The sequence below is a fragment of the Mastigoproctus giganteus genome, chromosome 13 (genome assembly GCF_048544385.1).
Source record: "Mastigoproctus giganteus isolate SK-2022 chromosome 13, ASM4854438v1, whole genome shotgun sequence".
NCBI classification, from domain to species: Eukaryota; Metazoa; Arthropoda; class Arachnida; order Uropygi; family Thelyphonidae; genus Mastigoproctus; species Mastigoproctus giganteus.
In genome coordinates, this window is record NC_143587.1 from 48,450,371 (window position 1) to 48,472,539 (window position 22,169).

Here is a 22,169-nt window from a genome sequence, read left to right on the forward strand (position 1 = left end):
TGTGTGTGTGTATATATATATTGTATATATATATATATATATATTATATATGTAGTGGATATGGCAAAAGGTTACAGATATAAACGTAAGATAATTAATTTTAATGGTAATACAGTCAGTGAAAACCTAAACTCAGAACTTGACAAGGGAGAGAAGAGCTGATTAATGCCATCAATGTCTAGATTAAACATTACATCAGTCTTAATATCTATGAATGTTTAGTGAAAGAGCAGGTGATAACTAAGTGCTGTGATATCTGTCTCTGGTCCATGGTGATAACCTGGTAGGGAAACATAATGGTTATATGCAAAAATGAAACATATATATATATATATATAAGGATAAATACTAAATAACTATGTCGAGCCAATTGTAGTAAAGATAGTTCATATATATATATATATATATATATATATATATGTATATATATATAATATATATATATATATATATATATATATATATATATATATAAAGTACATTGTATGTAGAAAGTGTGAAGAAGATTTTGATTTAAACCTATTAATATACGGTATATACTGTGAGCTTGACTAAATGGATAAGAAATGTAGTGATATATGGTATGAAAAAGAAGAAATAGACAGGAAATTAAAAATAAAGATAAGAAGTGAAAAGGCGACCAAAATAAGATAACATTGCGGTGTCTTTCACAATCTCAGTGTCATTGTCTTGTGAAAGACACTGCAATGTTATCTTATTTTGGTTGCCTTTTCACTTATCTTTATTTTTAATTTCTTGTCTATTTCTTCCTCTTTTTCATACCATATTGCTACATTCCTCATCCATTTAGTCGAGCTCACAGTGTATACCGTATGTTCAATAGGTTTAAATCAAAATCTTCTTCACACTTTCTATATACAATATACTTTTTTATATATATATATATATATATTGGAAATCAAGCTCATTTAAATAAATAAATATAACTAATTTTTTTGATAGGATCCTTAAAAACACTAAAATTTTCTCTGGGGATGGAGGATTTTAGAAGGGTGCGAGCATCGTGAATTAAAAAAAAAAAAAAAAAAAAGGTTTAAAACCATTGAATTGTTCTGTTTATACTCTGACATAACCACCAAATCAAAGATTTACAATTGAATTATTTCTACAATTAATACAATTGTTAAACCATATAAATAGCAGTCATATGAGCATACATGTTTGAGTGAACTACAGTTCACTCAAACATGTATGTTCATCACCAGCTCATTTAAATAAATTAACTTAATTGCTCCTAAGTTAATGATTGTTGTATGTTGAAAAAGTTGAGTGTTTCTGTAATTATTTTAATAAAATGAAGTTTTTGTATCTTAATTCAAACGGAGTTTAATATTTATTTTTCCTTTTATTCAAAACTTTAATTTAAAAATTGTTCAGTAAATTAATACTTTGCCAGAAATAAGAGAAGGGAAAAAATATATTTTAGAATTTCATTTCCAGGTGGTTTCATGGCCCATTATCAGGGAAAGAAGCTGAAAGATTAGTAATAGAAAAAGGTAAAAATGGTAGCTTCTTGGTACGGGAAAGTCAGAGCAAACCTGGTGACTTTGTATTATCTGTTCGTACAGATGATAAAGTAACGCACGTTATGATTAGATGCCAAGTAAGCTGTTTGCATGTGATTTTTTTATGTCATTTGGCAATTATTCCTTTTGTTAAACAAATGTATTTTTTGAGTTTTAATTTATCATTGTCCTATATATATATATCTCAAGATTTTATATGTTTGCTGAAAACTGATAGACAGCTTGCATGTTGGTGAATGTTATTTCATTTTCACAGGTCTAAGTTATTTTTTGTTTTAAACAAAAATTAACTAGGTAGTATGATTTCTCTAAATCTGTTTTATATTATGTATTATATAGTATCGGTGTAAATACACCATAGTTAACCCATATATTTGAACTACGTATGTAGCGTAGAGGGCATCGTTTTAATTGAATCTCATAATGTGGTTGCCTTAACAACGAGATAGTTACTATTGCATTACTTCAAATAAATAATGCTTCTCTAGTAGAGAAGACTACTGTTATTTATTTTCAGTGGTACCACCACCCAGACAATCGTTTCGAAGCTGTGCGGCTTCATCATCAGTGGGCAGGCAGGTATCCAGGTAATACAACAAGCCATCACAGTTGCGAAGTTATATCCACATTATGAGAGATGCCAAAAGGGTGTGGTGGTAATGTATTTGGAAAATTAAATGCACGAGGCATAATCCTTATGGGTTTTGATAATTAACTATATAGTATCGGTGTAAATACACCATAGTTAACCTATATATTTGAACTAGGTATGTAGCGTAAGGGCATCGTTTTAATTGAATCTCATAATGTGGTTGCCTTCACAACGAGATAGCTACTATTGCATTACTTCAAATAAGTAATTTGAGAAGCATTATTTATTTGAAGAGAAGCGTTATTTATTTGAAGTAATGCAATAGTAGCTAACTCATTGTGAAGGCAACCACATTATGAGATTCAATTAAAACGATGATACGTAGTTCAAATATATGGGTTAACTATGGTGTATTTACACCGATTTGTATATAGTTAATTATCAAAACCCATAAGGATTATGCCTTGTGCATTTAATTTTCCAAATTTATATTATGTATATTTCTGTATATACATTATTTTAAAAATGGTACTCCTCAATGCCTCCAGATACTCAAAAAAATGTATGTGGATATATATTTGTTTTTTGAATGCCTGTTCATTATAGAAATAAGCTTAAGTATCATAAATTGTTATTTTCAAACATATTGACTGATATGATTTCTAAATAGCATTATATAAGCAAGTATCAATTAATTAAAAGAATATCGTAATGTATACTATATAAGAGTAACTGAATATTACTCATGTAGTAGTGTATATCATGATGTTCTTAAAATCTGTTGATGATGTTATGCATTTCCTGACTGATTCAGCATAAAAAGTTAGATTTAGTAGTTTCCTGTTTTTGAGCTTAAATATGTATAATAATTTTTCAATTGTTTTTTCCAAGTGTTATATCAAATATAATTTTTTCCCCCATAATAGTTTACAAAATTAGCACTACACTCAGCATGAAAAGCCAACTAAATCTTCTTCTCCGTTTGATTAATCTGTTCCAAATTATTCGCACATGAATAATTAGAATTTCTAAATACAAAAAGTTTATAAATTTAGCACAGTCTAGTAGTGCTTCTGTAGCTATGCAACCTTTGCTATACATTTAGAATCATTTTACTTATGTGAGGAACTTATTGGAATCTTTTCTTATGATGTGGTTACAAAGGAACTGGATGAAAAAAATAATTTTGATATCATATATTTGGATTTCAGGAAAGCTTTTGACACTGTTGCGCATGGAAGACTATTGTACAAATTGGAGCAGAATGGTATTAAGGGTAAGTTGCTACAATGGATAAAGGGATGGTTAAGTGGGAGAAGACAGAGGGTGGTAATCAATGGGTGCTACTCTTCTTGGACTAATGTTATTAGTGGTGTCCCACAGGGTTCGGTGTTAGGTCCACTGTTGTTTTGTATATTTATCAATGATATTGATGAAGGTATATCAGGCTTAATGTTGAAGTTTGCAGATGATACAAAGGTTGGCAGGGTTGTTAATGACAGTGATGGCAGTGTGCTACTGCAACAGGATCTAGATAATTTGGGCAGATGGGCTAAGAAGTGGCAACTGAAGTTTAACCTTGACAAATGCAAAGTACTGCATATGGGTAGAAGTAACCCCAGAGAAACATACCAACTGGGTGGTACTACACTTAAGGTGGTAGAAAATGAAAAAGACCTGGGAGTAACTGTGCAGGCAGATATGAAGTTTTCTGAGCAATGCAGACAGGCTGCCAGGGCAGGTCATGGGGTTTTGTCAATGATATATAGGAATTTTGCTAGCAGGGAAAAGGAGGTGATTATCCCTCTGTATAAGGCAATGGTCAGGCCACGCCTTGAGTACTGTGTACAGGTCTGGAGGCCTCATTTTAGGAAGGATGTAGATTTACTTGAGCGTGTACAGAGAAGGGCAACAAGATTGGTGAGGGGAATGAAGGGATCCTCTTACCAAGAGAGGCTTAAGTTCTGCAAATTGCAGTGGCTGAAGACTAGGCACCTGCGCGGCGATCTGATTGAGGTATATAAGGCCTTGAATGGGTTGAGCACGCTGAATTCTGATGGGATCCTTCCACTTGTTCAGATTACGAACCTAAGGGGGCATAAATTCAAATTAAGAAAAGACAGATGTAGAATAGATGTGCGGAAATTTGCCTTTAGCCAGCGGGTGGTTAATTGCTGGAACAAACTTCCATCTGTCGTTGTGGAAGTTGATAGGTTGAATAAATTTAAGGAGGAACTGGACAGGCATTTGGAGAGAATGGTGTGATTTTTTTTTTTTTTTTTGTTGGCTGCTGCTGCATAAGCTCATACATTTGCTTTCTTGCATCACATGCCACTACTACTACTACTACTACTAATTGGAGCTGAATTAACTAGTTTAAACCTATATAGGATTTTCCTTTTTTTTTTTTTTATCATTCTGCAAAGAAATAAATCAGCCTTAAAACACTTATATACTAGGTGTTCTAAAGCTGATGAAATCTTAAAGAATCATGGTGTTACACTAATTCAGTCAATTCAGTAACTAGTGATGTTGTAGATGGGGTTGGAGAAAAATTTGGTTTATCTGCAATTCAAAAATAATTTTTTTTTAAAAACTTTTATTACAATGACAAACATGGTGATTCAGAAATTATGTAGTGTAACATTGATGTGACCTTCCAGACTTGCTTCCCAGTACAGGTCTTTGACTCTTTGGTATATATCCTTGAACATGTATTACGACACTTCACTGCTGGGAAGTAAATGGTTAATTCTGATGGTCATATTATACAGCTAAAAGTAGGATATACAGCAAACTCCCAATATAACATTTTGAAAGGGACTAGTGCATCCAGTTGACATGGGTGGCCAGTGCAATGTTGAGTCAGTTTGGTGTGACATAAGTAGTGAGAAAACAAAAATGACAGTAGGAGTGTATTATAGTCCAAATCACTGTGATGACTACAATGAATAGCTGTACAGAGGAATTGAGTGGACCAGTAAATCAGAATGTTTTATAATGGGGGATTTTAGCACCCCTATTTTAGATATTGACTGCTCTTTATGGATTGGTCATTCACGCACTAGCAAGACTTTTGTGGGTTTATTGGACGACTGTTTTCTGCAGCAGCATGTTAGAGAGGCAACACGAGAGAGCAATTCTCTTGACCTGATTATCAGCAGTGATACTTCATGCGTTAAGAATCTGCAGATAAAAGAACCACTAGGTGGCAGTGATCACAGTGTATTGATGTTGGATTTACTTAAAGATGTAACTGCCATCAAAGGTAAACAGAAGGATTTTTGCTTTTGTAAGGGAGACTTCAGTGGTCTCAGACAGTTTTTAAATTCTATACGGTGGGACGGCGCCTCCGTAGCCAGGTGGGAAGGAGCAGCAGTGCGTAGCACATGCTTCTTGATTAGACCGGGGTTCGAGCCCGTCACCACTAAATACGGAGGATGCGGAAAGGTCAGGGATTGACCACCGCATATCCCGGAGCAATATGGCCTTAGTTGCTAATGCTCTTAAAAACCAAATAACAAACAACATGTATGGTGGGACCAACTAATGATGTTACTAACAACAAATTCTAAATGGGAAGAATTCAGGGAAATAATCATAGACGCTACTATGCTTTTCATACCAACTAAGAAATATTGTTCAAAGTGTTAGACCTAAATAGATATCAAGTGAATTATTGAGACACATGGCAGAGAAGAAAAATGCATGGGATGCATATAAATTATTAGTGACACAGAAACCTATGCTAGCTATAAACTAGTCTGCAATCCAGTCACAAAAGAGGTTAGGTAAACTAAGGCAAATTTAAGAAGTCTCTGGTAAGGAATGCCAAGAAAAGCAGCAAAGGCTTCTTTACTTATATTAACAATAGGACTGGATTGTATTATATTAGCCCACTTGATGTTGATGTTTATGGTTTAACCGTTCATGATCCTGTTCATGTTGCTGATAGGTATTTTACATTTACACATGAGGAATTCTTTAGGGGAGGGGATATCAGAAGTTTATCAAACTCCCCCACCCTGGGGCAGATAGGATCTACCCAATTATATTAAGAGAGGTAGCAAAGAGGGTAAGTAAACCCTTAATTATGAGAGCATGTTTAGATTCAGGGGAAATCTCCGTGGATTGGAGATTGGCGAATGCATCCCCAATTCATAAGGAGGATCAAAATGTGACATGAGTAATTAGACCTGTTAGCTTAAGTTCTGTACTAAGGGAAAATAATGAAGTCACAGGTTAAAGAACTGATGCAGGCCATCTAGACAGAAGGTCAGTTTTATGTCAGTCACAGCATGGGTTTGTTAAGGGGAGATCCTGTCTCACCAATTCTATCTTGTTTGACCAATATTGTATACTGTGATGAAGTGACAAAAGAATTAGATGCAAAAAATAATTTTGATATCCTATACTTGGATTTCAAGAAAGCTTTTGATACTGTTGTACATAAAAGACTGCTGTACAAATTGGAGTAATGTGGCATTAAGGAAAAGTTACTGCTATAGATAAAGGGATGGTTGAGTGGGAGAAGGCAGAGTGGTTATCAATTGACACTGCTCTTTGTGAACTATTGTTATTAGTGGAGTCCCCCAGGTTTCAGTGCTTGGCACATTGTTGTGCTGTATTTATTAATGATATTGATGAGTGTATATCAAGCTTAATGATTAAGTTTGCAGATGATACAAAGCTTAATGACAGTAATTAGGGTAAGCTGCTGCGATAAGATCTAAATAAATTAAGTCGATGGGCTGAGAAATGAAGTTTAAGTTTAACATTGCCAAATGCAAGGTATTGCATATGGGGTAGTTCCAGAATAACATATCAACTCAGGATAGTGGAAAACGAAAAAAACTCGGGAGTAATGCTGCAATCTGATATGAAGTTCTCTGTGCAGTGCAGGCAGGCTGACAGGACAGCTCATGAGTCAATGCTATACAGAAATTTTGCTTGCAGGGTAAGGAGATGATTATCCCATTGTATAAAGCAGTGGTCAGGCCACATCTTGCTTATAGCATACAGGGCTGGTGGCATCATTTTAGGGAGGATGTAGAGCTGCTGGAATGGGTGCAGAGAAGAGCAACGAGATCGGTGAAGGGGGAAAAAAGGAAGTGCTCCTACCAAGAAAGGCTTTAGTTTTGCAAATTGCAGCATCTGTAGATTAGGCACCTGCGAGGTGATCTGAGTGAAGTGTTTAAGTATTTGAATAGCTTGAGCAAACCTAATGCTGATGAAATCCTTCCTCTTGCTCATACAATTTATATGAGAGGGGTCATAAATTCAAATTGAGGAAGGTTGGTTGCAGAACAGATGTGCTGAAGTTTGTTTTCAGCCAACCGGTGGTTGATTCCTGGAACAAGCTGCCATTCGTTATTTGAAAGTGGATAGTTTTAATAAATTAAAGGAAGAATTAGACAAACTTTTTGGGGGGGATGGGTAAGTGAAATGGGATTTTTTTTTATTTTTTTGGCGGATGCAGTATAAGTTTGCTTACTTGCATCATTTGATACAATTAATACTAAAATACATGATACCATGTATTATCAAAAGAATGGTATTGTTAATTGAAATTAAATTAACATGCCGTGTTGTTTGCATACTAAAATTCAATTTGCTAAGAAGAAATAGAAATATTTGTTGGTGTGCTCACTGAGATTGCTTGTCATATGTTTCAAATGATTATATGATACTTGGCTGCTGGTTTCTCCTTCCTTCATCACTGCTTTTGTCTTGTTTTTAGTATGCTGGTTTGGTTGTTTTGTTGTCTGCTCTTTGCTATGTGTCTGGAATAGTTCAACTACTGTAATAGAATAGAAGAAATTGCATTATTCCTACTTCTAGTGGTAGGTGGAGTAATGCTAGCCACTGAAGGGTGAGATAGTTGCTTTCCTTTACTACATTTAGTATTAATAGTGACAGATGGAGCAAGATAGCAAATGTATACAGCATCAAAAAAAAAAAAAAACACCTGTCCATCCTCCACTCCCTCAATAATATATCTAGTTCTTCCTTGAATTTCAAACTATCCATTTCTACAACACCAAATGGAAATTTTTTCCAATGATTAACTACCTGCTTGCTGAAAGCAAGTTTCTGCACATATTTTTCCTATAATCATCCTTCCTCAAATTAAAATTTATGCTCCCTTATGTGTTGACTAAGCAAGAGGAAGATGCCATCATACACAATCCATTCAAAATCTTAAACACCTCAGTCAGATCTCCTTGCAAGTGCTTAGTCTCCAACTGCTGCAGTTTGTAGAACTGGAGCCTTCCTTGGTAAGAACACACTCTTGTTCTCCCTCACTATGTTACTCTTCTCTGCATCCATCTTAATATGAGGCTTCCAGACTTATATGAATGTGGCCTAACCATTGCTTTATGCAATGGGATAATCACCTCCTTATGCCTGCCGGCATAATTTCTGTATATTATTAACAAAACCCCATAAACTATCCTCATTATCCTCAAGTCATTTTCATTCTCAACTTGAATGTGATACCACACAGTAGGTATGTTACTCTAGTATTACTGCTGCCCATCTTAATACCTTGCATTTGTCAATATTAAACTTAAATTGCTACATCTTAGCTCATCTGCCTAATTTTTTTTTCCTAATTTTTTTTTTTTTAGATCTTGTAGCAGTAGCATACCCTGATTACTGTCTTTAGCCACCCTGCCAGCCTTTGTATCATCTGCATACTTAGACATTAGCCTGATATGCCTTTATCAGTATTATTAAGTATTAAAAATGACTATGGGCCCAACACTGAACTCTGGGGAACACTGCTAAGAGCAGTAATCCAAGAAGAGCAGTGCCCATTGATAACCGCTCTGTTTTCTCCCGCTCAACCATCCCTTTTTCCATACCATTAACTTGCCCTTAATGCCACACTACTCCAATTTGTACAGCAGTTTTTATGTGGAACACTATCAAAAGCTTTTCTGAAATATAAGTATATGATGTCAAAATTATTTTAAAATTAGAATAGAAATATAAGGTGTACCTCTTTAAACAAATTCTTGTATATTTTTTTTACAAAAATATAGAATTTTGCACATAGTATATAGTATGTATGCCTGCCTGTGTGACTTTTTTGTCATGTCTGCTGCAGAGCTAAGGACTAATAAAGAAAAATAAGTGACTGTGTGGAAGAGTTTTTTACACAGCAGATTTTAGAATTTGCCACATAAGACTCATCCCAATAGTCCTTTCATTAGCAAATTTTTTTTAATAGTAAATACTAATAACCCCAATGACCTTTACTAAATCTAGATCGTAGGTATAGCTTAGCTTAATTATCAGCACTCACCTCATAGTAATCCACTTAGGTTGATGAAAGTTTCAACACATACATAGTAGTTACGAAATTTTAAAATTCTGATTAGTGACTATTTTTAACTTAAAGAAATTATGAATTTAGAAATTACTAAATTATGAGCTTTCTAATTTTTTTTCAGAAAATTTCTAATTAATTTTTCTAATTAGAAAAATTAATTTCTAATTTTTAAATTCATAATTTCTTTAAGTTAAAAATAGTTACTTATCGGAATTTTAAAATTTCATAACTACTATATACATGTTGAAACTTTAATCAAACTAAGCAGATTGCTATGAGGCGAGTGCTGATAATTAAACTAAGCTGTACCTACGATCTAGTTATTACATCACAGCACATAAAGATTCCTTAATATATCATCAGTCAACTTTACTAAATCATATTTAGTAAAATGACTCATTCGAGTCATTTTACTAAATGACTCAAATGAGTACGATGAACAATTGTACAGAGAAATAGAGTGGGCTAGTAAATCGGAATGTCTTATAATGGGGGATTTTAACTTCCCAGATATTGACTGGAACTTGTGGGTTGGGCACTCACACACTAGCCAGACTTTTGTGGATTTATTGGATGATTGTTTTCTGCAGCAGCATGGTCGAGAGGCAACCAGAGAAAGTAATACTCTTGATCTGGTTATCAGCATTGATCATTCATGTATTAGGAATTTGCAGATAAAAGAACCACTAGGTGGCAGTGATCACAGTGTACTGACATGGGATTTACTTAAAGATTTAATTACCATCAGGGGTAAAGGAAAGAGTTTTTGCTTCCGTAAAGGCGAGTACAGTGGTCTCCGACAGTTTTTAAATTCTGTACAGTGGGATCAACTGACGATGTTACCAACAGTAAATTCTAAGTGGGAAGCATTCAAGGAATTAATCATGGATGCTACTAAAAGTTTCATACCTATTAAGAAATATTGTTCAAGGTTTAGGCCTAAATGGTTGTCAAATGAACTAATGAGACTCGTAACAGAGAAGAAAAATGCATGGGATGCATATAAATTATCAATCGACTCAGAAGCCTATGGCAGATATAAGTTAATCTGTAATCAGGTCACAAAGGAGGTTCGGCAGGCGAAGGCAGATTACGAGAATTCCTTGGCAAAAGATGCTAAGAAAAACAGCAAGGATTTCTTTACTTATATAAACTCTAAAAGGAAGGGGATGAATCTGATTGGTCCACTTGACATCGATGGTTCGACTGTTGATGATCCTGCTCAGATAGCAAACAAACTGAATGAGTATTTTACATCTACATTCACACGTGAGGAATTATTAAGGTTTGAAAATGGCAGAAGGTTATCAAATTGTAGCAGAATACTTAATGATTTTGTAATAACTGAGAGCAAAGTGGAAGAGAAACTGTTGAAGTTAAACGTAAGAAAAGCACCTGGGGTGCATGGGATCTATCCAGTTATATTAAAGGAGGCAGCAAAGCAACTAAGCAAACCCTTAGCCATCATTATGAGAGCATCCTTGGACTCAGGGGAGGTCCCCACAGACTGGAGATGTGCAAATGTATCCCCAATTCAAAAAGGGGGATGGAAGGGTGACACGAGTAATTACAGACCAGTTAGTTTAACTTCTGTTCCGGGTAAAATAATGGAGTCGCTGGTTAAAGATGCATTGCAGGATCATCTAGACAAGACTGCAGCAATAATTCAGACACAGCATGGGTTTGTTAAGGGAAAGTCTTGTCTGACAAATTTGATAGGATATTATGATGTGGTTACAAAGGAACTGGATGCAAAAAATAATTTTGATATATATGTGGATTTCAGGAAAGCTTTTGACACTGTTGCGCATGGAAGACTATTGTACAAATTGGAGCAGAATGGTATTAAGGGTAAGTTGCTACAATGGATAAAAGGATGGTTAAGTGCGAGAACACAGAGGGTGGTAATCAATGGGTGCTGCTCTTCTTGGACTAATGTTATTAGTGGAGTCCCATAGGGTTCGGTGTTGGGTCCACTGTTGTTTTGTATATTTATCAATGATATTGATGAAGGTATATCAGGCTTAGTGTCGAAGTTTGCAAATGATACAAAGGTTGGCAGGGTTGTTAATGACAGTAATGGCAGTGTACTACTGCAACAGGATCTAGATAATTTGGGCAGATGGGCTAAGAAGTGGCAACTGAAGTTTAACCTTGACAAATGCAAAGTACTGCATATGGGTAGAAGTAACCCCAGAGAAACGTACCAACTGTGTGGTACTACACTTAAGGTGGTAGAAAATGAAAAAGACCTGGGAGTAATTGTGCAGGCAGATATGAAGTTTTCTGAGCAATGCAGACAGGCTGCCAGGGCAGGTCATGGGGTTTTGTCAATGATATATAGGAATTTTGCTAGCAGGGAAAAGGAGGTGATTATCCCTCTGTATAAGGCAATGGTCAGGCCACGCCTTGAGTACTGCGTACAGGTCTGGAGGCCTCATTTTAGGAAGGATGTAGATTTACTTGAGCATGTACAGTGAAGGGCAACAAGATTGGTGAGGGGAATGAAGGGGTCCTCTTATCAAGAGAGGCTTAAGTTCTGCAAATTGCAGTGGCTGGAGACTAGGCACCTGTGAGGTGATCTGATTGAGGTGTATAAGGCCTTGAATGGGTTTAGCACGCTGAATTCTGATGGGATCCTTCCACTTGTTCAGATTACGAACCTAAGGGGGCATAAATTCAAATTAAGAAAGGACAGATGTAGAATAGATGTGCGGAAATTTTCCTTTAGCCAGCGGGTGGTTAATTGCTGGAACAAACTTCCATCTGTCGTAGTGGAAGTTGATAGGTTGAATAAATTTAAGGAGGAACTGGATAGGCATTTGGAGGGAATGGTGATTTTTTTTTTTTTTTTTTTTGACTGATGCTGCATAAGCCCATACATTTGCTTTCTTGCTTCACATGCCACTACTACTATATTTTATTTTTAGACGTGACTAACAGAAAGATTAACAACTATTCAAAATTGGCTGCATAAGCATTTAAAGCTTCTTGCAACTCATTCCTACGAATTTACAAATTGTATGTTACCAAGAGATTAAATTTTGTGTCTAGAGTGAGGTTGAGGATTTTCAGTTTGCATGACAAACATATCTGTTAGTGTATACCTAATGAAATATTGCATTTAATCATTACCATATGAACAGGCACTCTGACCAAAGTAGTTAATACACTGAGGAAGCCCTCAGAGTAACTAGTTCAGCTTTATTGCTTAAGGCATCTAACAAAATTCTTTTGAATAGCACACATTGTAAAAATATGCTAATACTTATCTGTTAATTTTCTTTGTAATAGTTAGAATTTTTTTTTTACAGGGTATAAAAAATATTTTAGTAAACTTAGTTTTATATAATTTATATATATTTAAGAGCAAGTGCTATAAAATCTTTCAATGTGAAAATTAGATGAAATTGTTCGGAATGCAAATTTAAACCTATGTAATAACTTTTTGGAGGGAATATAAGAATCCCATCAGCATTGAGCTTCCTCTTGCTCAGATCACACATTGAGGAGGACATAAATTCAAATTGAGGAAAGACAGTTGCAGAATAGATGTGCAGAAATTTTCCTTTAGCCAGCGAGTGGTTGATTGCTGGAATAAACTTCCATCTATCGTTGTGGAATTTGATAGCTTAAATAAATTCAAGGAAGAACTAGACAAACTTTTGGAGGGAGTGGATAGGAAAATGAGAAGTTTTTTTTTTTTTAGCTGATGCTGTATAAGTTGTTTTCTGCATCATATGCCAATGCTATTTTGCAGACAAGAACACTTGGCAAAAGGTGAGTGTTCAAAAGTACTCTTGTCCATATGCATTCCTAGTTTTTGAGTAACCCTTATATTTTATGAAATGTACAGAAAGATAATTATTCCAAAGTAATTTCTTCAGCAAGTTGTGATATGTATATGTATAATTTCTTGTCTGTTATTTAATCCTTGTATTTTTCTTTATTGCTATTCAATATGTGTAATACAATATATATTCTTATTTTTCCATGCACTAAGGTATTCATTTCATCTTTTTCTTGCTGTTAATTTTATAAAACAGTTTCAGCATAGAATGGAAAGATAAAATACTGATTTGAATTTTTTGATATCTACATTGCCAATGTAAGTTTAAATGTGACTAGGCTTGAATTACCTAATGAGAACAACATTGAATGTTCACATTTATTGTGGACATTCAATGTTATCCCCATTAGGCAGTGCTTTTTTGAAGTTAAGAATTTAATTTTGATTATGAAAGTTGAGACCAACTGAAATTAAAATACATACATTTCTTGATAATTCAAGCTAACTGGGACTAAGATTACTTAGATTACTGAAAACTCAGATTATAATACAAAAAGTGTATTTTCTAATTTTTTTATTAAAGTTAATAAAAATATTTTAATGTAATGAAATAAAGGATAATAAAATTATGTTGTTAAAAAACATACTGAAAATACAAAAATTAATACTTTTAACTCCATGGCAAGTTGTACAATTAATTAATGTTTAAAAATTTTTTTCAGCTTATTTAAACAGTTTTTAATGGGGAAAATGGATTAACATAGGCAAAAATTTGTTACCTGTGAACCCACAAGGTTATTACTTAGGTTTAACATCATATCTATGAAAAGTAGGAGGACTTTCTCATCATCAGTTGTGTTTCTTGGGGCTGGCACTATTTAAACTGCTTAGTAAATGCAATATTCTTATTACTAGCATTAGAAAGAACTTCAACTTTATTATAAGTTGTTGTCATATAGCAGGTGGTCACTAAAGGCTACCTCCTGTCTAATAAGAGATCAGAAAGTCCAGAAACAGGCTATCATAGGAGTGTCTCGACTTTTAAATAAATTGCAGAGTAACCTTTTGGTGATGCCATTTGTTTTAAAAGTAGTGCAATAACAAGGCAACTCATGGTAAAGGTGAAATTTTCTCAGCTGTGAACATTAAGACCATTGCATTTACTAGGCATTCTAAATCTGCCAGCCACAAAAACACAAGACAAAAAGTCCTCATATTTAGTCATTATGAAAATGCCATAGCATTAGCTTGTGCTTGTTACTTCCATTCTGTTGTCCATGATCCTATCATATTATATAGCATTATCTTTTTTATTTAGGCCTCCCCATTCGACAACAAGAATAATTACATTGAATGAGGATTGCTCTGGAAACGGACCAGTAGGTCATTAAGTTTTGAAGATGTGTGTGTTTCCTATGGACATCTGTTGTAAATTTTAGATAAGCAACTATTACAGAAGTGTAATAGTTGCTTATCTAAATGAGGAATATCAGTGTCAGTGTGAAATATCAGTGTCAAATGAAAGCAAGTGAAAAACAAACACTTTCGAACAGATGTCCATGGGAAACTGACATTTTCAAAATTTTAACCACCTATTAGTGTAGTGAATTGGTCTGTTGTCAGTGAAATGTTAATCACATTGAGTGGCTTCTGAGAAGAGACTATGGTCTTGAAATATCAAGCTTCTACTGTACTTTTATAGGAATATCTTTTAACAGATTTAAACAAAAACATAAAAATAAACATTTTTGATTGTTTATGTTAATGAATAATATCAGATTTAATATTAAAGTAGCATTGGAATTATTTTTATACTACTTTAATTCCTTTTCTATTCTTAAATTAATCTGTTTAAAAAATTTTATGTATGATATCATTCATTTTATGTGCAAAATTTTAAATATTGTTTATTTTAAAGGATGGAAAATATGATGTTGGCGGAGGAGAAAAATTTGATACCTTAAGTGATCTTGTTGATCACTATAAGAAGAATCCAATGGTAGAAACAACAGGAACAGTGGTCCACCTGAAACAGCCATTTAATGCTACTCGTATTACAGCTTCTACTATTGAATGTAGGGTGAGAGAATTAATCAAAGAGAATGGCCCACTTAATAATGGAAAAGCAGGATTTTGGGAAGAATTTGAGGTTTATTCCTTTTTTTTTTTCTTATATTAAATTAAATATGTCATTAATTGTATTCTCAATCACGATTAAATAGTGTTTAGTAATTCTTACTTCAGAGAATACTGTATAAGACTTAGAAATGTTGTCAAGGTTCCCGAACAGTACCAGTTTTTAGTTGCATTAGCATATATGCATAAAGCGCCTATTGCCTTTACCATGTCATCTGTTTTCATGTAATAACTTGACTCCCAGTGGTTGAATTTTCATGAAGTCTTATATTTGGCTCTATTAGACAGATTTGTCAAGCCATCCTAAATTTTACTAAAATGAGACAAAGAGAAATCTGACAATTATTATTTTTCTTTCATACATGTAACATAGGTTATCCATATGCCTTATATTGTTGATGAAGCAATGGATATTATGTTTGTTGCTGATTGGAGGAATGAATAAGCTATACGATGGATGCACAGAAATAATGTTCTCAGTTCAGCATCAGTCATTGCTTTATGCTTGTTTTTTGTTTGTTATCAGGTTACTAAATACATAAATCATGAATTATTATCATGTTTGCTTATTATATTAGTCATAGCAGAAATGTTAAATTCATATTATGTTTCAGTTGTTATTGAAATCCAGGGAGAAATAAGTAAATCGCAATATGAAAGCACTGACAGTATACTAAGATTGTATAATTTATTAAATCACATCGCCTGAAATAAGTGCTCCATTTCAAACACTGTTGATTATAAAATGTTAAAATATGGAGTGAATATTACATTTCGGATATGTACAGTGAAGTAAAAACAAAAACTTTTAGGATAAGAAATTCCTGCATAAGTTTTCTCCTGTACTAGGTTTGGTTTTTTTTTATTCCCAATTTCAACTCTATATATTGTAATGTATTATTTTCCTGGGTAAAAAGCTTTCCTGCATAAAAAGTAGAATACACATAGCTTTCCTGCATAAAAAGTAGAATACACATAGATTTCCTGCATAAAAAGTAGAATAATGATGTTTTCCCACTTAATATGCTTTTTAAATATAGAAATTCTTAATTTTTATATTAAAAAAATATTAAACAGTATAAACATTTTGATATAATGGAAGTGACATATTGCAATTATTTAGCATTAGTAGAGACATTTGATGCAAGAAATCAAGCTTATGCAGCATCAGCCAGGAAAAAAAAAAAAAACCTTCCACTTCACCCCTCCGTTCATTCAAAATACATGTCCAGCTGAGCCTTAAATTTATTTAGGCTATCAACTTCCACAACAAGGGATGGAAGTCTGTTCCACCAACCAACTACCCATTGGCTAAAGGCAAATTTCCGGACATCTACCCTACCTCTCTTTCCTCAATTTGAATTTATGCCCCCTCAGGTGATTATTCTGAGCAAGAGGCAGAATCCCATCAGCATTGAGCATGCTCAAACCATTCAAGGCTTTATACACCTCTATCAGATCACCTTGCCAGTGCATAGTCTCCTGACACTGTAATTTGCAAAACGTAAGCCTTTCTTCGTAAGAGCAACCCTTTGTTCCATTCACTAACCTTGTTGTCCTTCTCTGTATTCGTTCCAGCAGCTCTACATCCTTCTTGAAATGAGGCCTCCAGACTTGTATACAGTACTCAAGGTGTGGCCTGACCATTTCCTTATACAAGTGGAATAATCAACTCCTTATCCCTGCTAGAAAAATTCCTGTATATCATTGATAAGACACCATGAGCTACTCTTGCAGCCTGTCTGCACTGCTCAGAGAACTTCATATATGCCTGCACAATTACCCCCAGGTCCTTTTCATTCTCTACCACTGTTAGGGTAGTACTACAGAGTTGATACGTTGCTCTGGGGTTGCTGTTTCCCATATGTAGTACTTTACATTTGTCAATGTTAAACTTCATTTGCCACCTCTCAGCCCATCTGCTCAACCTTTCCAGATCCTGTTGCAGCAGCATAGCGTCAGTAGTGTCCTTAACAACCCTGCCAACTTTTGTATCGTCTGCAAATTTGGACATTAAGCTTGATATACCATCATCAATATTATTTATAAATACAGAAAACAATAATGGACCCAACACTGAACCCTGAGGGACTCCACTGATAACATTAATCCACGATGAGCAGTGTCCATTGATTACCACTCTGTCTTCTCCCTCTCAACCACCCCTTTATCCATAGCAGCAATTTGCCTCCAATGCCACACTGCTCCAATTTGTGCAGCAGTCTTCCATGTGCAACAGTATCAAAAGCCTTTCTAAGATCCAAGTATATAATATCAAAGTTATTCCTTGCATCTAGTTCTTTTGTGACTGCATCATAGTATCCAATCAAATTGGTCAGGCAAGTCTTCCCCTTAACAAAACCATGCTGTGTCCGAGCTATAACTGAAGTCTTGTCTAGATGATCCTGCAGTGCTTCTTTAACCAGTGCTTCCATTAATTTTCCTGGAACAGAGGTTAAACTCACAGGTCTATAATTACTTGTGTCAGCCTTTTGATCCTTCTTTGTGAATTGGGGGGTCACATTTGCACATCTCCAGTCTGTGGGTACCTCCCCTGAGTCCAAGGAAGCTCTCATAATTATGGCTAAGGGTTTGCTTACTTCCTCTGCTGCCTCCTTTAATATAACTAGATAGATCCCATCCACCCCGGGTGCCTTTCTTGTGTTTATCTTCAACAATTTCTCCTTCACTTTACTCTTTTATTACAAGATTATCTAGCTTACTGCCAGAGTTGAATACACCTTTGGCATTCCCCTTGCTTAATAACTTGCTCATGTGTGAATTCCGATGCAAAATATTCATTTAGTTTGTTAGCTACCTGAGCAGGATCATCAAAAGTTGAACCATCGATATCAAGTGGACCAATCTGATTCATCCCCTTCCTTCTAGAGTTTACATAAGTAAAGAACTTTTTGCTGTTTTTCTTTGCATCCCTTGCCAAAGAGTTCTCGTAATCTGCCTTCTCCTGCCTAACCTCCTTTGTAACTTGGTTACAGATCAACTTATATCTGTCATAGGTTTCTATGTTGCGTGTTAATTTATATGTATCCCAAGCATTTTTCTTCTCCGCCATATGTCTCATTAGTTCATCTGACATCCATTTAGCCCTAAACCTTGAACAATATTTCTTAGATTGGTATGTAAAGCCTAGTAGCTTCCAAGATAAGTTCTTTGAATGCTTCCCATTTTGAATTTGCTGTTGGTAACATTATCAGTTGGTCCCACTGTATTATTTTCATCAAACCACATTGTTTCAATAATGTGGAAACATTTCCATGTAAATACAGGAACAATAAAACAGCATGGATGACATGTGCTCCTTTGATGAGTATATAAGAGCTCTAGATTCAAAGATGGCAGGAAATAATAAAAAAATTCTTTTATTTGTCAATAACTGCCCTGCTCATCTGAAAAACAATGAGCACTTAATGTCCATTTGGAGTTCTTTCCTGGGGATACCATGTCAATTGTGCAACCACTGGATCAGGAAGTGATCATTGTTTTAAAGATGGATTTTTTCATAAGTACATTATACATAAATTGCTTATCCTTGTGAAAACTGAATGGGGAAAACTGAAAAGTTCAAAATTTATTTGTTAGATGCAATGCAATATTTAGCAGCATAATGGGATACAATGAACCCTATTGTTATAAATTCCTTTAAAAAGGCTGGGTTCTATAATGATATAGAAGAAAAGTTTGATAGTGTTGAAAATGATAAAGAACAGTAAAAGATTCCTTTGATGAATGGGATTTCCTACAGAGTAATTTGGGATTTACAGTAAATTTTTATGATTATGTTGATGTAGACAATGATGTTATTGCATGTGAATTGTAAAGTATTGAAGATATTTGCAATGAAGATCAAAACATGACCGATAATGAGTCTGAACAAGAAGATGAGCCTGCTGTACCAACATTCTGAGATGCAATGATTGGCTTCTCTTCACTGCAGCGATTCATTCATAGTGTGCCTGATATTCTTTAGTCAGTGTTGAAATGTATTAAGCAAACTTATTTATTCTGTATGAAGCTCTCCCCAAAATATTTGAAGCAGTCTTCTCTGGATAGCTACTTGAAAAAATTATAAACATTTAAAAAAAATTTTTTTTGTGCTACTTATAATTATTGTAATTGATTTTTATTATTCTCATTACATCCTTTTTATAATTTTGAAATCTTATTAAATCATAACTAATAAATATTGTTTTGAATTAAATGATAATTTTTATTCTTGATAGTTTTCCTACAATTTGCATGTGTGTATCTTTTCATTTTTATTTGTGTAGTTAATATTTCATACCCTTAGGTCATTTTCCCTTCTAAGAAGTTTTCCCTTGTAAGAAGTTCTAAACCTCCCCTCCCTTGGAAAACTTCTTAATAGATTTCTACTGTATTATTAGCTAATTAATTGCAGCAAGATAGTTAGTTATTTACTTTTCTCTTCTATTAATCACAGAAAAAGAATTTTAATTAATTTAAGAAATAAAAATGAAAAATAATGCCCTTGTGTGCATTAACTAACTTGTGATACTGATTGAAAAGGTTCTTTCCTATAAAGAAATTTTCCACATTGTAGTTTTCTACAGTTTGGTTTATTTTGCTAATTTTCTAGTTCTCCTCTGATCAGAGAATGATAGAAAATTTAATACAAGGCTTTGTATTAAAGGTTTTTATTTATTAAAGAAGTATTGTTAAAAGCAAACACACTAGTAAACTGAGTGAATTACATATTTTTAAGTTGAATTTATTGTGCTAAATATTGGTTTAGGAAATTATAATCATGTGCTTTCATTGTTAAAGGTATTTATAATAAGGATATTCAGCCTTTATTCCAATACAAAAATTCTACTTAACTAATTTGATGGTGCTTTGAGATTTGCTCTGGAATCTTGTCATTAGGACATTTTTATTGTTTAATTTCCACAGATGATACATAAAGTTATTTTAATGAGTTTGAATTTAAAGCAATTACATTATAAATATACCATTTAAAAAATGCTTACTCCAACACGAAAAGTAGATTTTCATGTTGGAGTAAGTGTATGCATGACTGCATGCTATTGTAATTTCTCTAACCAAATATTTAGCACAATAAATTATACTTAAAAATAATTCATGTAGTTTACTAGAGTTTCTTCTTTTAGTAATATGTATTTCTTTAAGAAATACTACAGTGTTCTTTCACATTTTTTTTAATAATGAATTTGTCCTTTCTTTGTTGGCAATGAGGCAGTATTATCACAAAAAAGTAAACTGAATGAAATATCCTATAAGAAGGAAGCCTTCAATGACTGTAAAAGATTTAATTTTTTTTATTGTTTAAAATCCAAAGATAGTCATCTTTAAAAGCAGTCATTTTGCTAAGTTTGAATGTACAGCATTTACATTATATTGCCACTTGGAAAAAAAAAAAAAAAAATTATCACTTCCCCATTGGTATGAGTGGCATCTTCTATTATAATATTTCATAGACAACACATAAAGAGTTTCTTTTTGAATTTATATGAAATAGAGAATTATAAAGGAGATTTAACTATAAAATGTTATATAATTAGCATACATATTCTTTATTTTAATCACTTGAATTTAAGGCCTTGAATGGGTTGAGCACGCTGAATTCTGTTGGGATCCTTCCACTTGTTCAGATTACGAACCTAAGGGGGCATAAATTCAAATTAAGAAAAGACAGATGTAGAATAGATGTGCGGAAATTTGCCTTTAGCCAGCGGGTGGTTAATTGCTGGAACAAACTTCCATCTGTCGTTGTGGAAGTTGATAGGTTGAATAAATTTAAGGAGGAACTGGACAGGCATTTGGAGGGAATGGTGTGATTTTTTTTTTTGGCTGATGCTGCATAAGCTCATACACTTGCTTTCTTGCATCACATGCCACTACTACTTTTAATATTAATACCACACTGTAACATGTAATGCAGTTGTACGTTATGTAGAATGCATTGGTAAGCGTATTATGGCTGAAGTAGCCCTTGAACCAATGAACTTCCAAACAACAATCCTTTATGGTGTGAATCACCCATGATGATTAACTGTACAGTAGTTTATTTGATTAAACTTCCCATTATTATAAAGAGAGTATAATGAATATAATAATTTTTTGTTAATGATTATTTTTGGATTTGGGAAGAAAGAAATCAATATCTTATGCAAAGTTATATTCTTGTGTATTTTGAAACACTGTTGTCATTAGAGGTTTAGCCAAGGGCTATAATGTCTTGTAAATTTATAAGTAGTGCTTCAATATCCATGTTGAAATCTAAAATTATAAATAAAAAAGACATATTTTAAGATATTTTCGATTGATCTTGGATCGAAATATTATTACTTTGGGGTTTTATTTCTGATATATGATTTTTGATTTCTTTAAGTTCACTAGCTATTTCTCTTAATGATGTTTTCAAATTCTTTTTCTGTAAGATTTTTTTATGTACTGATTATTCATGTAACTTGTTAAAAAGGGTTTCCATTACTCATTTTAAATTTCTAATAACAATGGATTATGGGATTTTGTGTGATAATTTCAATAATATTGTCTTCTGTTAAAGTTCACTTATAATTCTTTTCTTTTGTTGCACTTGTATAAGATCAGTAAATCAGGATGGATTGATGGAATTTGGCTTATTAGATAAGTGGGATTGATAGTGATCAAATGTGATTTCAAAAATTTGTACAGAATTTTTATATAATGTAACCTTCACTTTTGTAATTATATTATTTGCTCTAACAATATTAACTGATCATGCTT

The 22,169-nt window shown here is 33.7% G+C and overlaps 1 protein-coding gene across 3 annotated transcripts in view; it reads left to right on the forward strand.

Annotated features, from left to right (window-relative positions):
• The window catches only part of LOC150076017 (tyrosine-protein phosphatase non-receptor type 11-like), a 148,908-nt gene that overhangs the window by 36,989 nt on the left and 89,750 nt on the right, over positions 1 to 22,169 (forward strand). For all 3 annotated transcript variants that reach the window (XM_090387998.1, XM_090387997.1, XM_090387999.1), the window contains exons 4-5: positions 1,462 to 1,624; positions 15,187 to 15,417. In XM_090387998.1, coding sequence (XP_090244124.1) covers positions 1,462 to 1,624; positions 15,187 to 15,417 — 394 coding nt within the window. The remainder of the gene's footprint in view (positions 1 to 1,461; positions 1,625 to 15,186; positions 15,418 to 22,169) is intronic.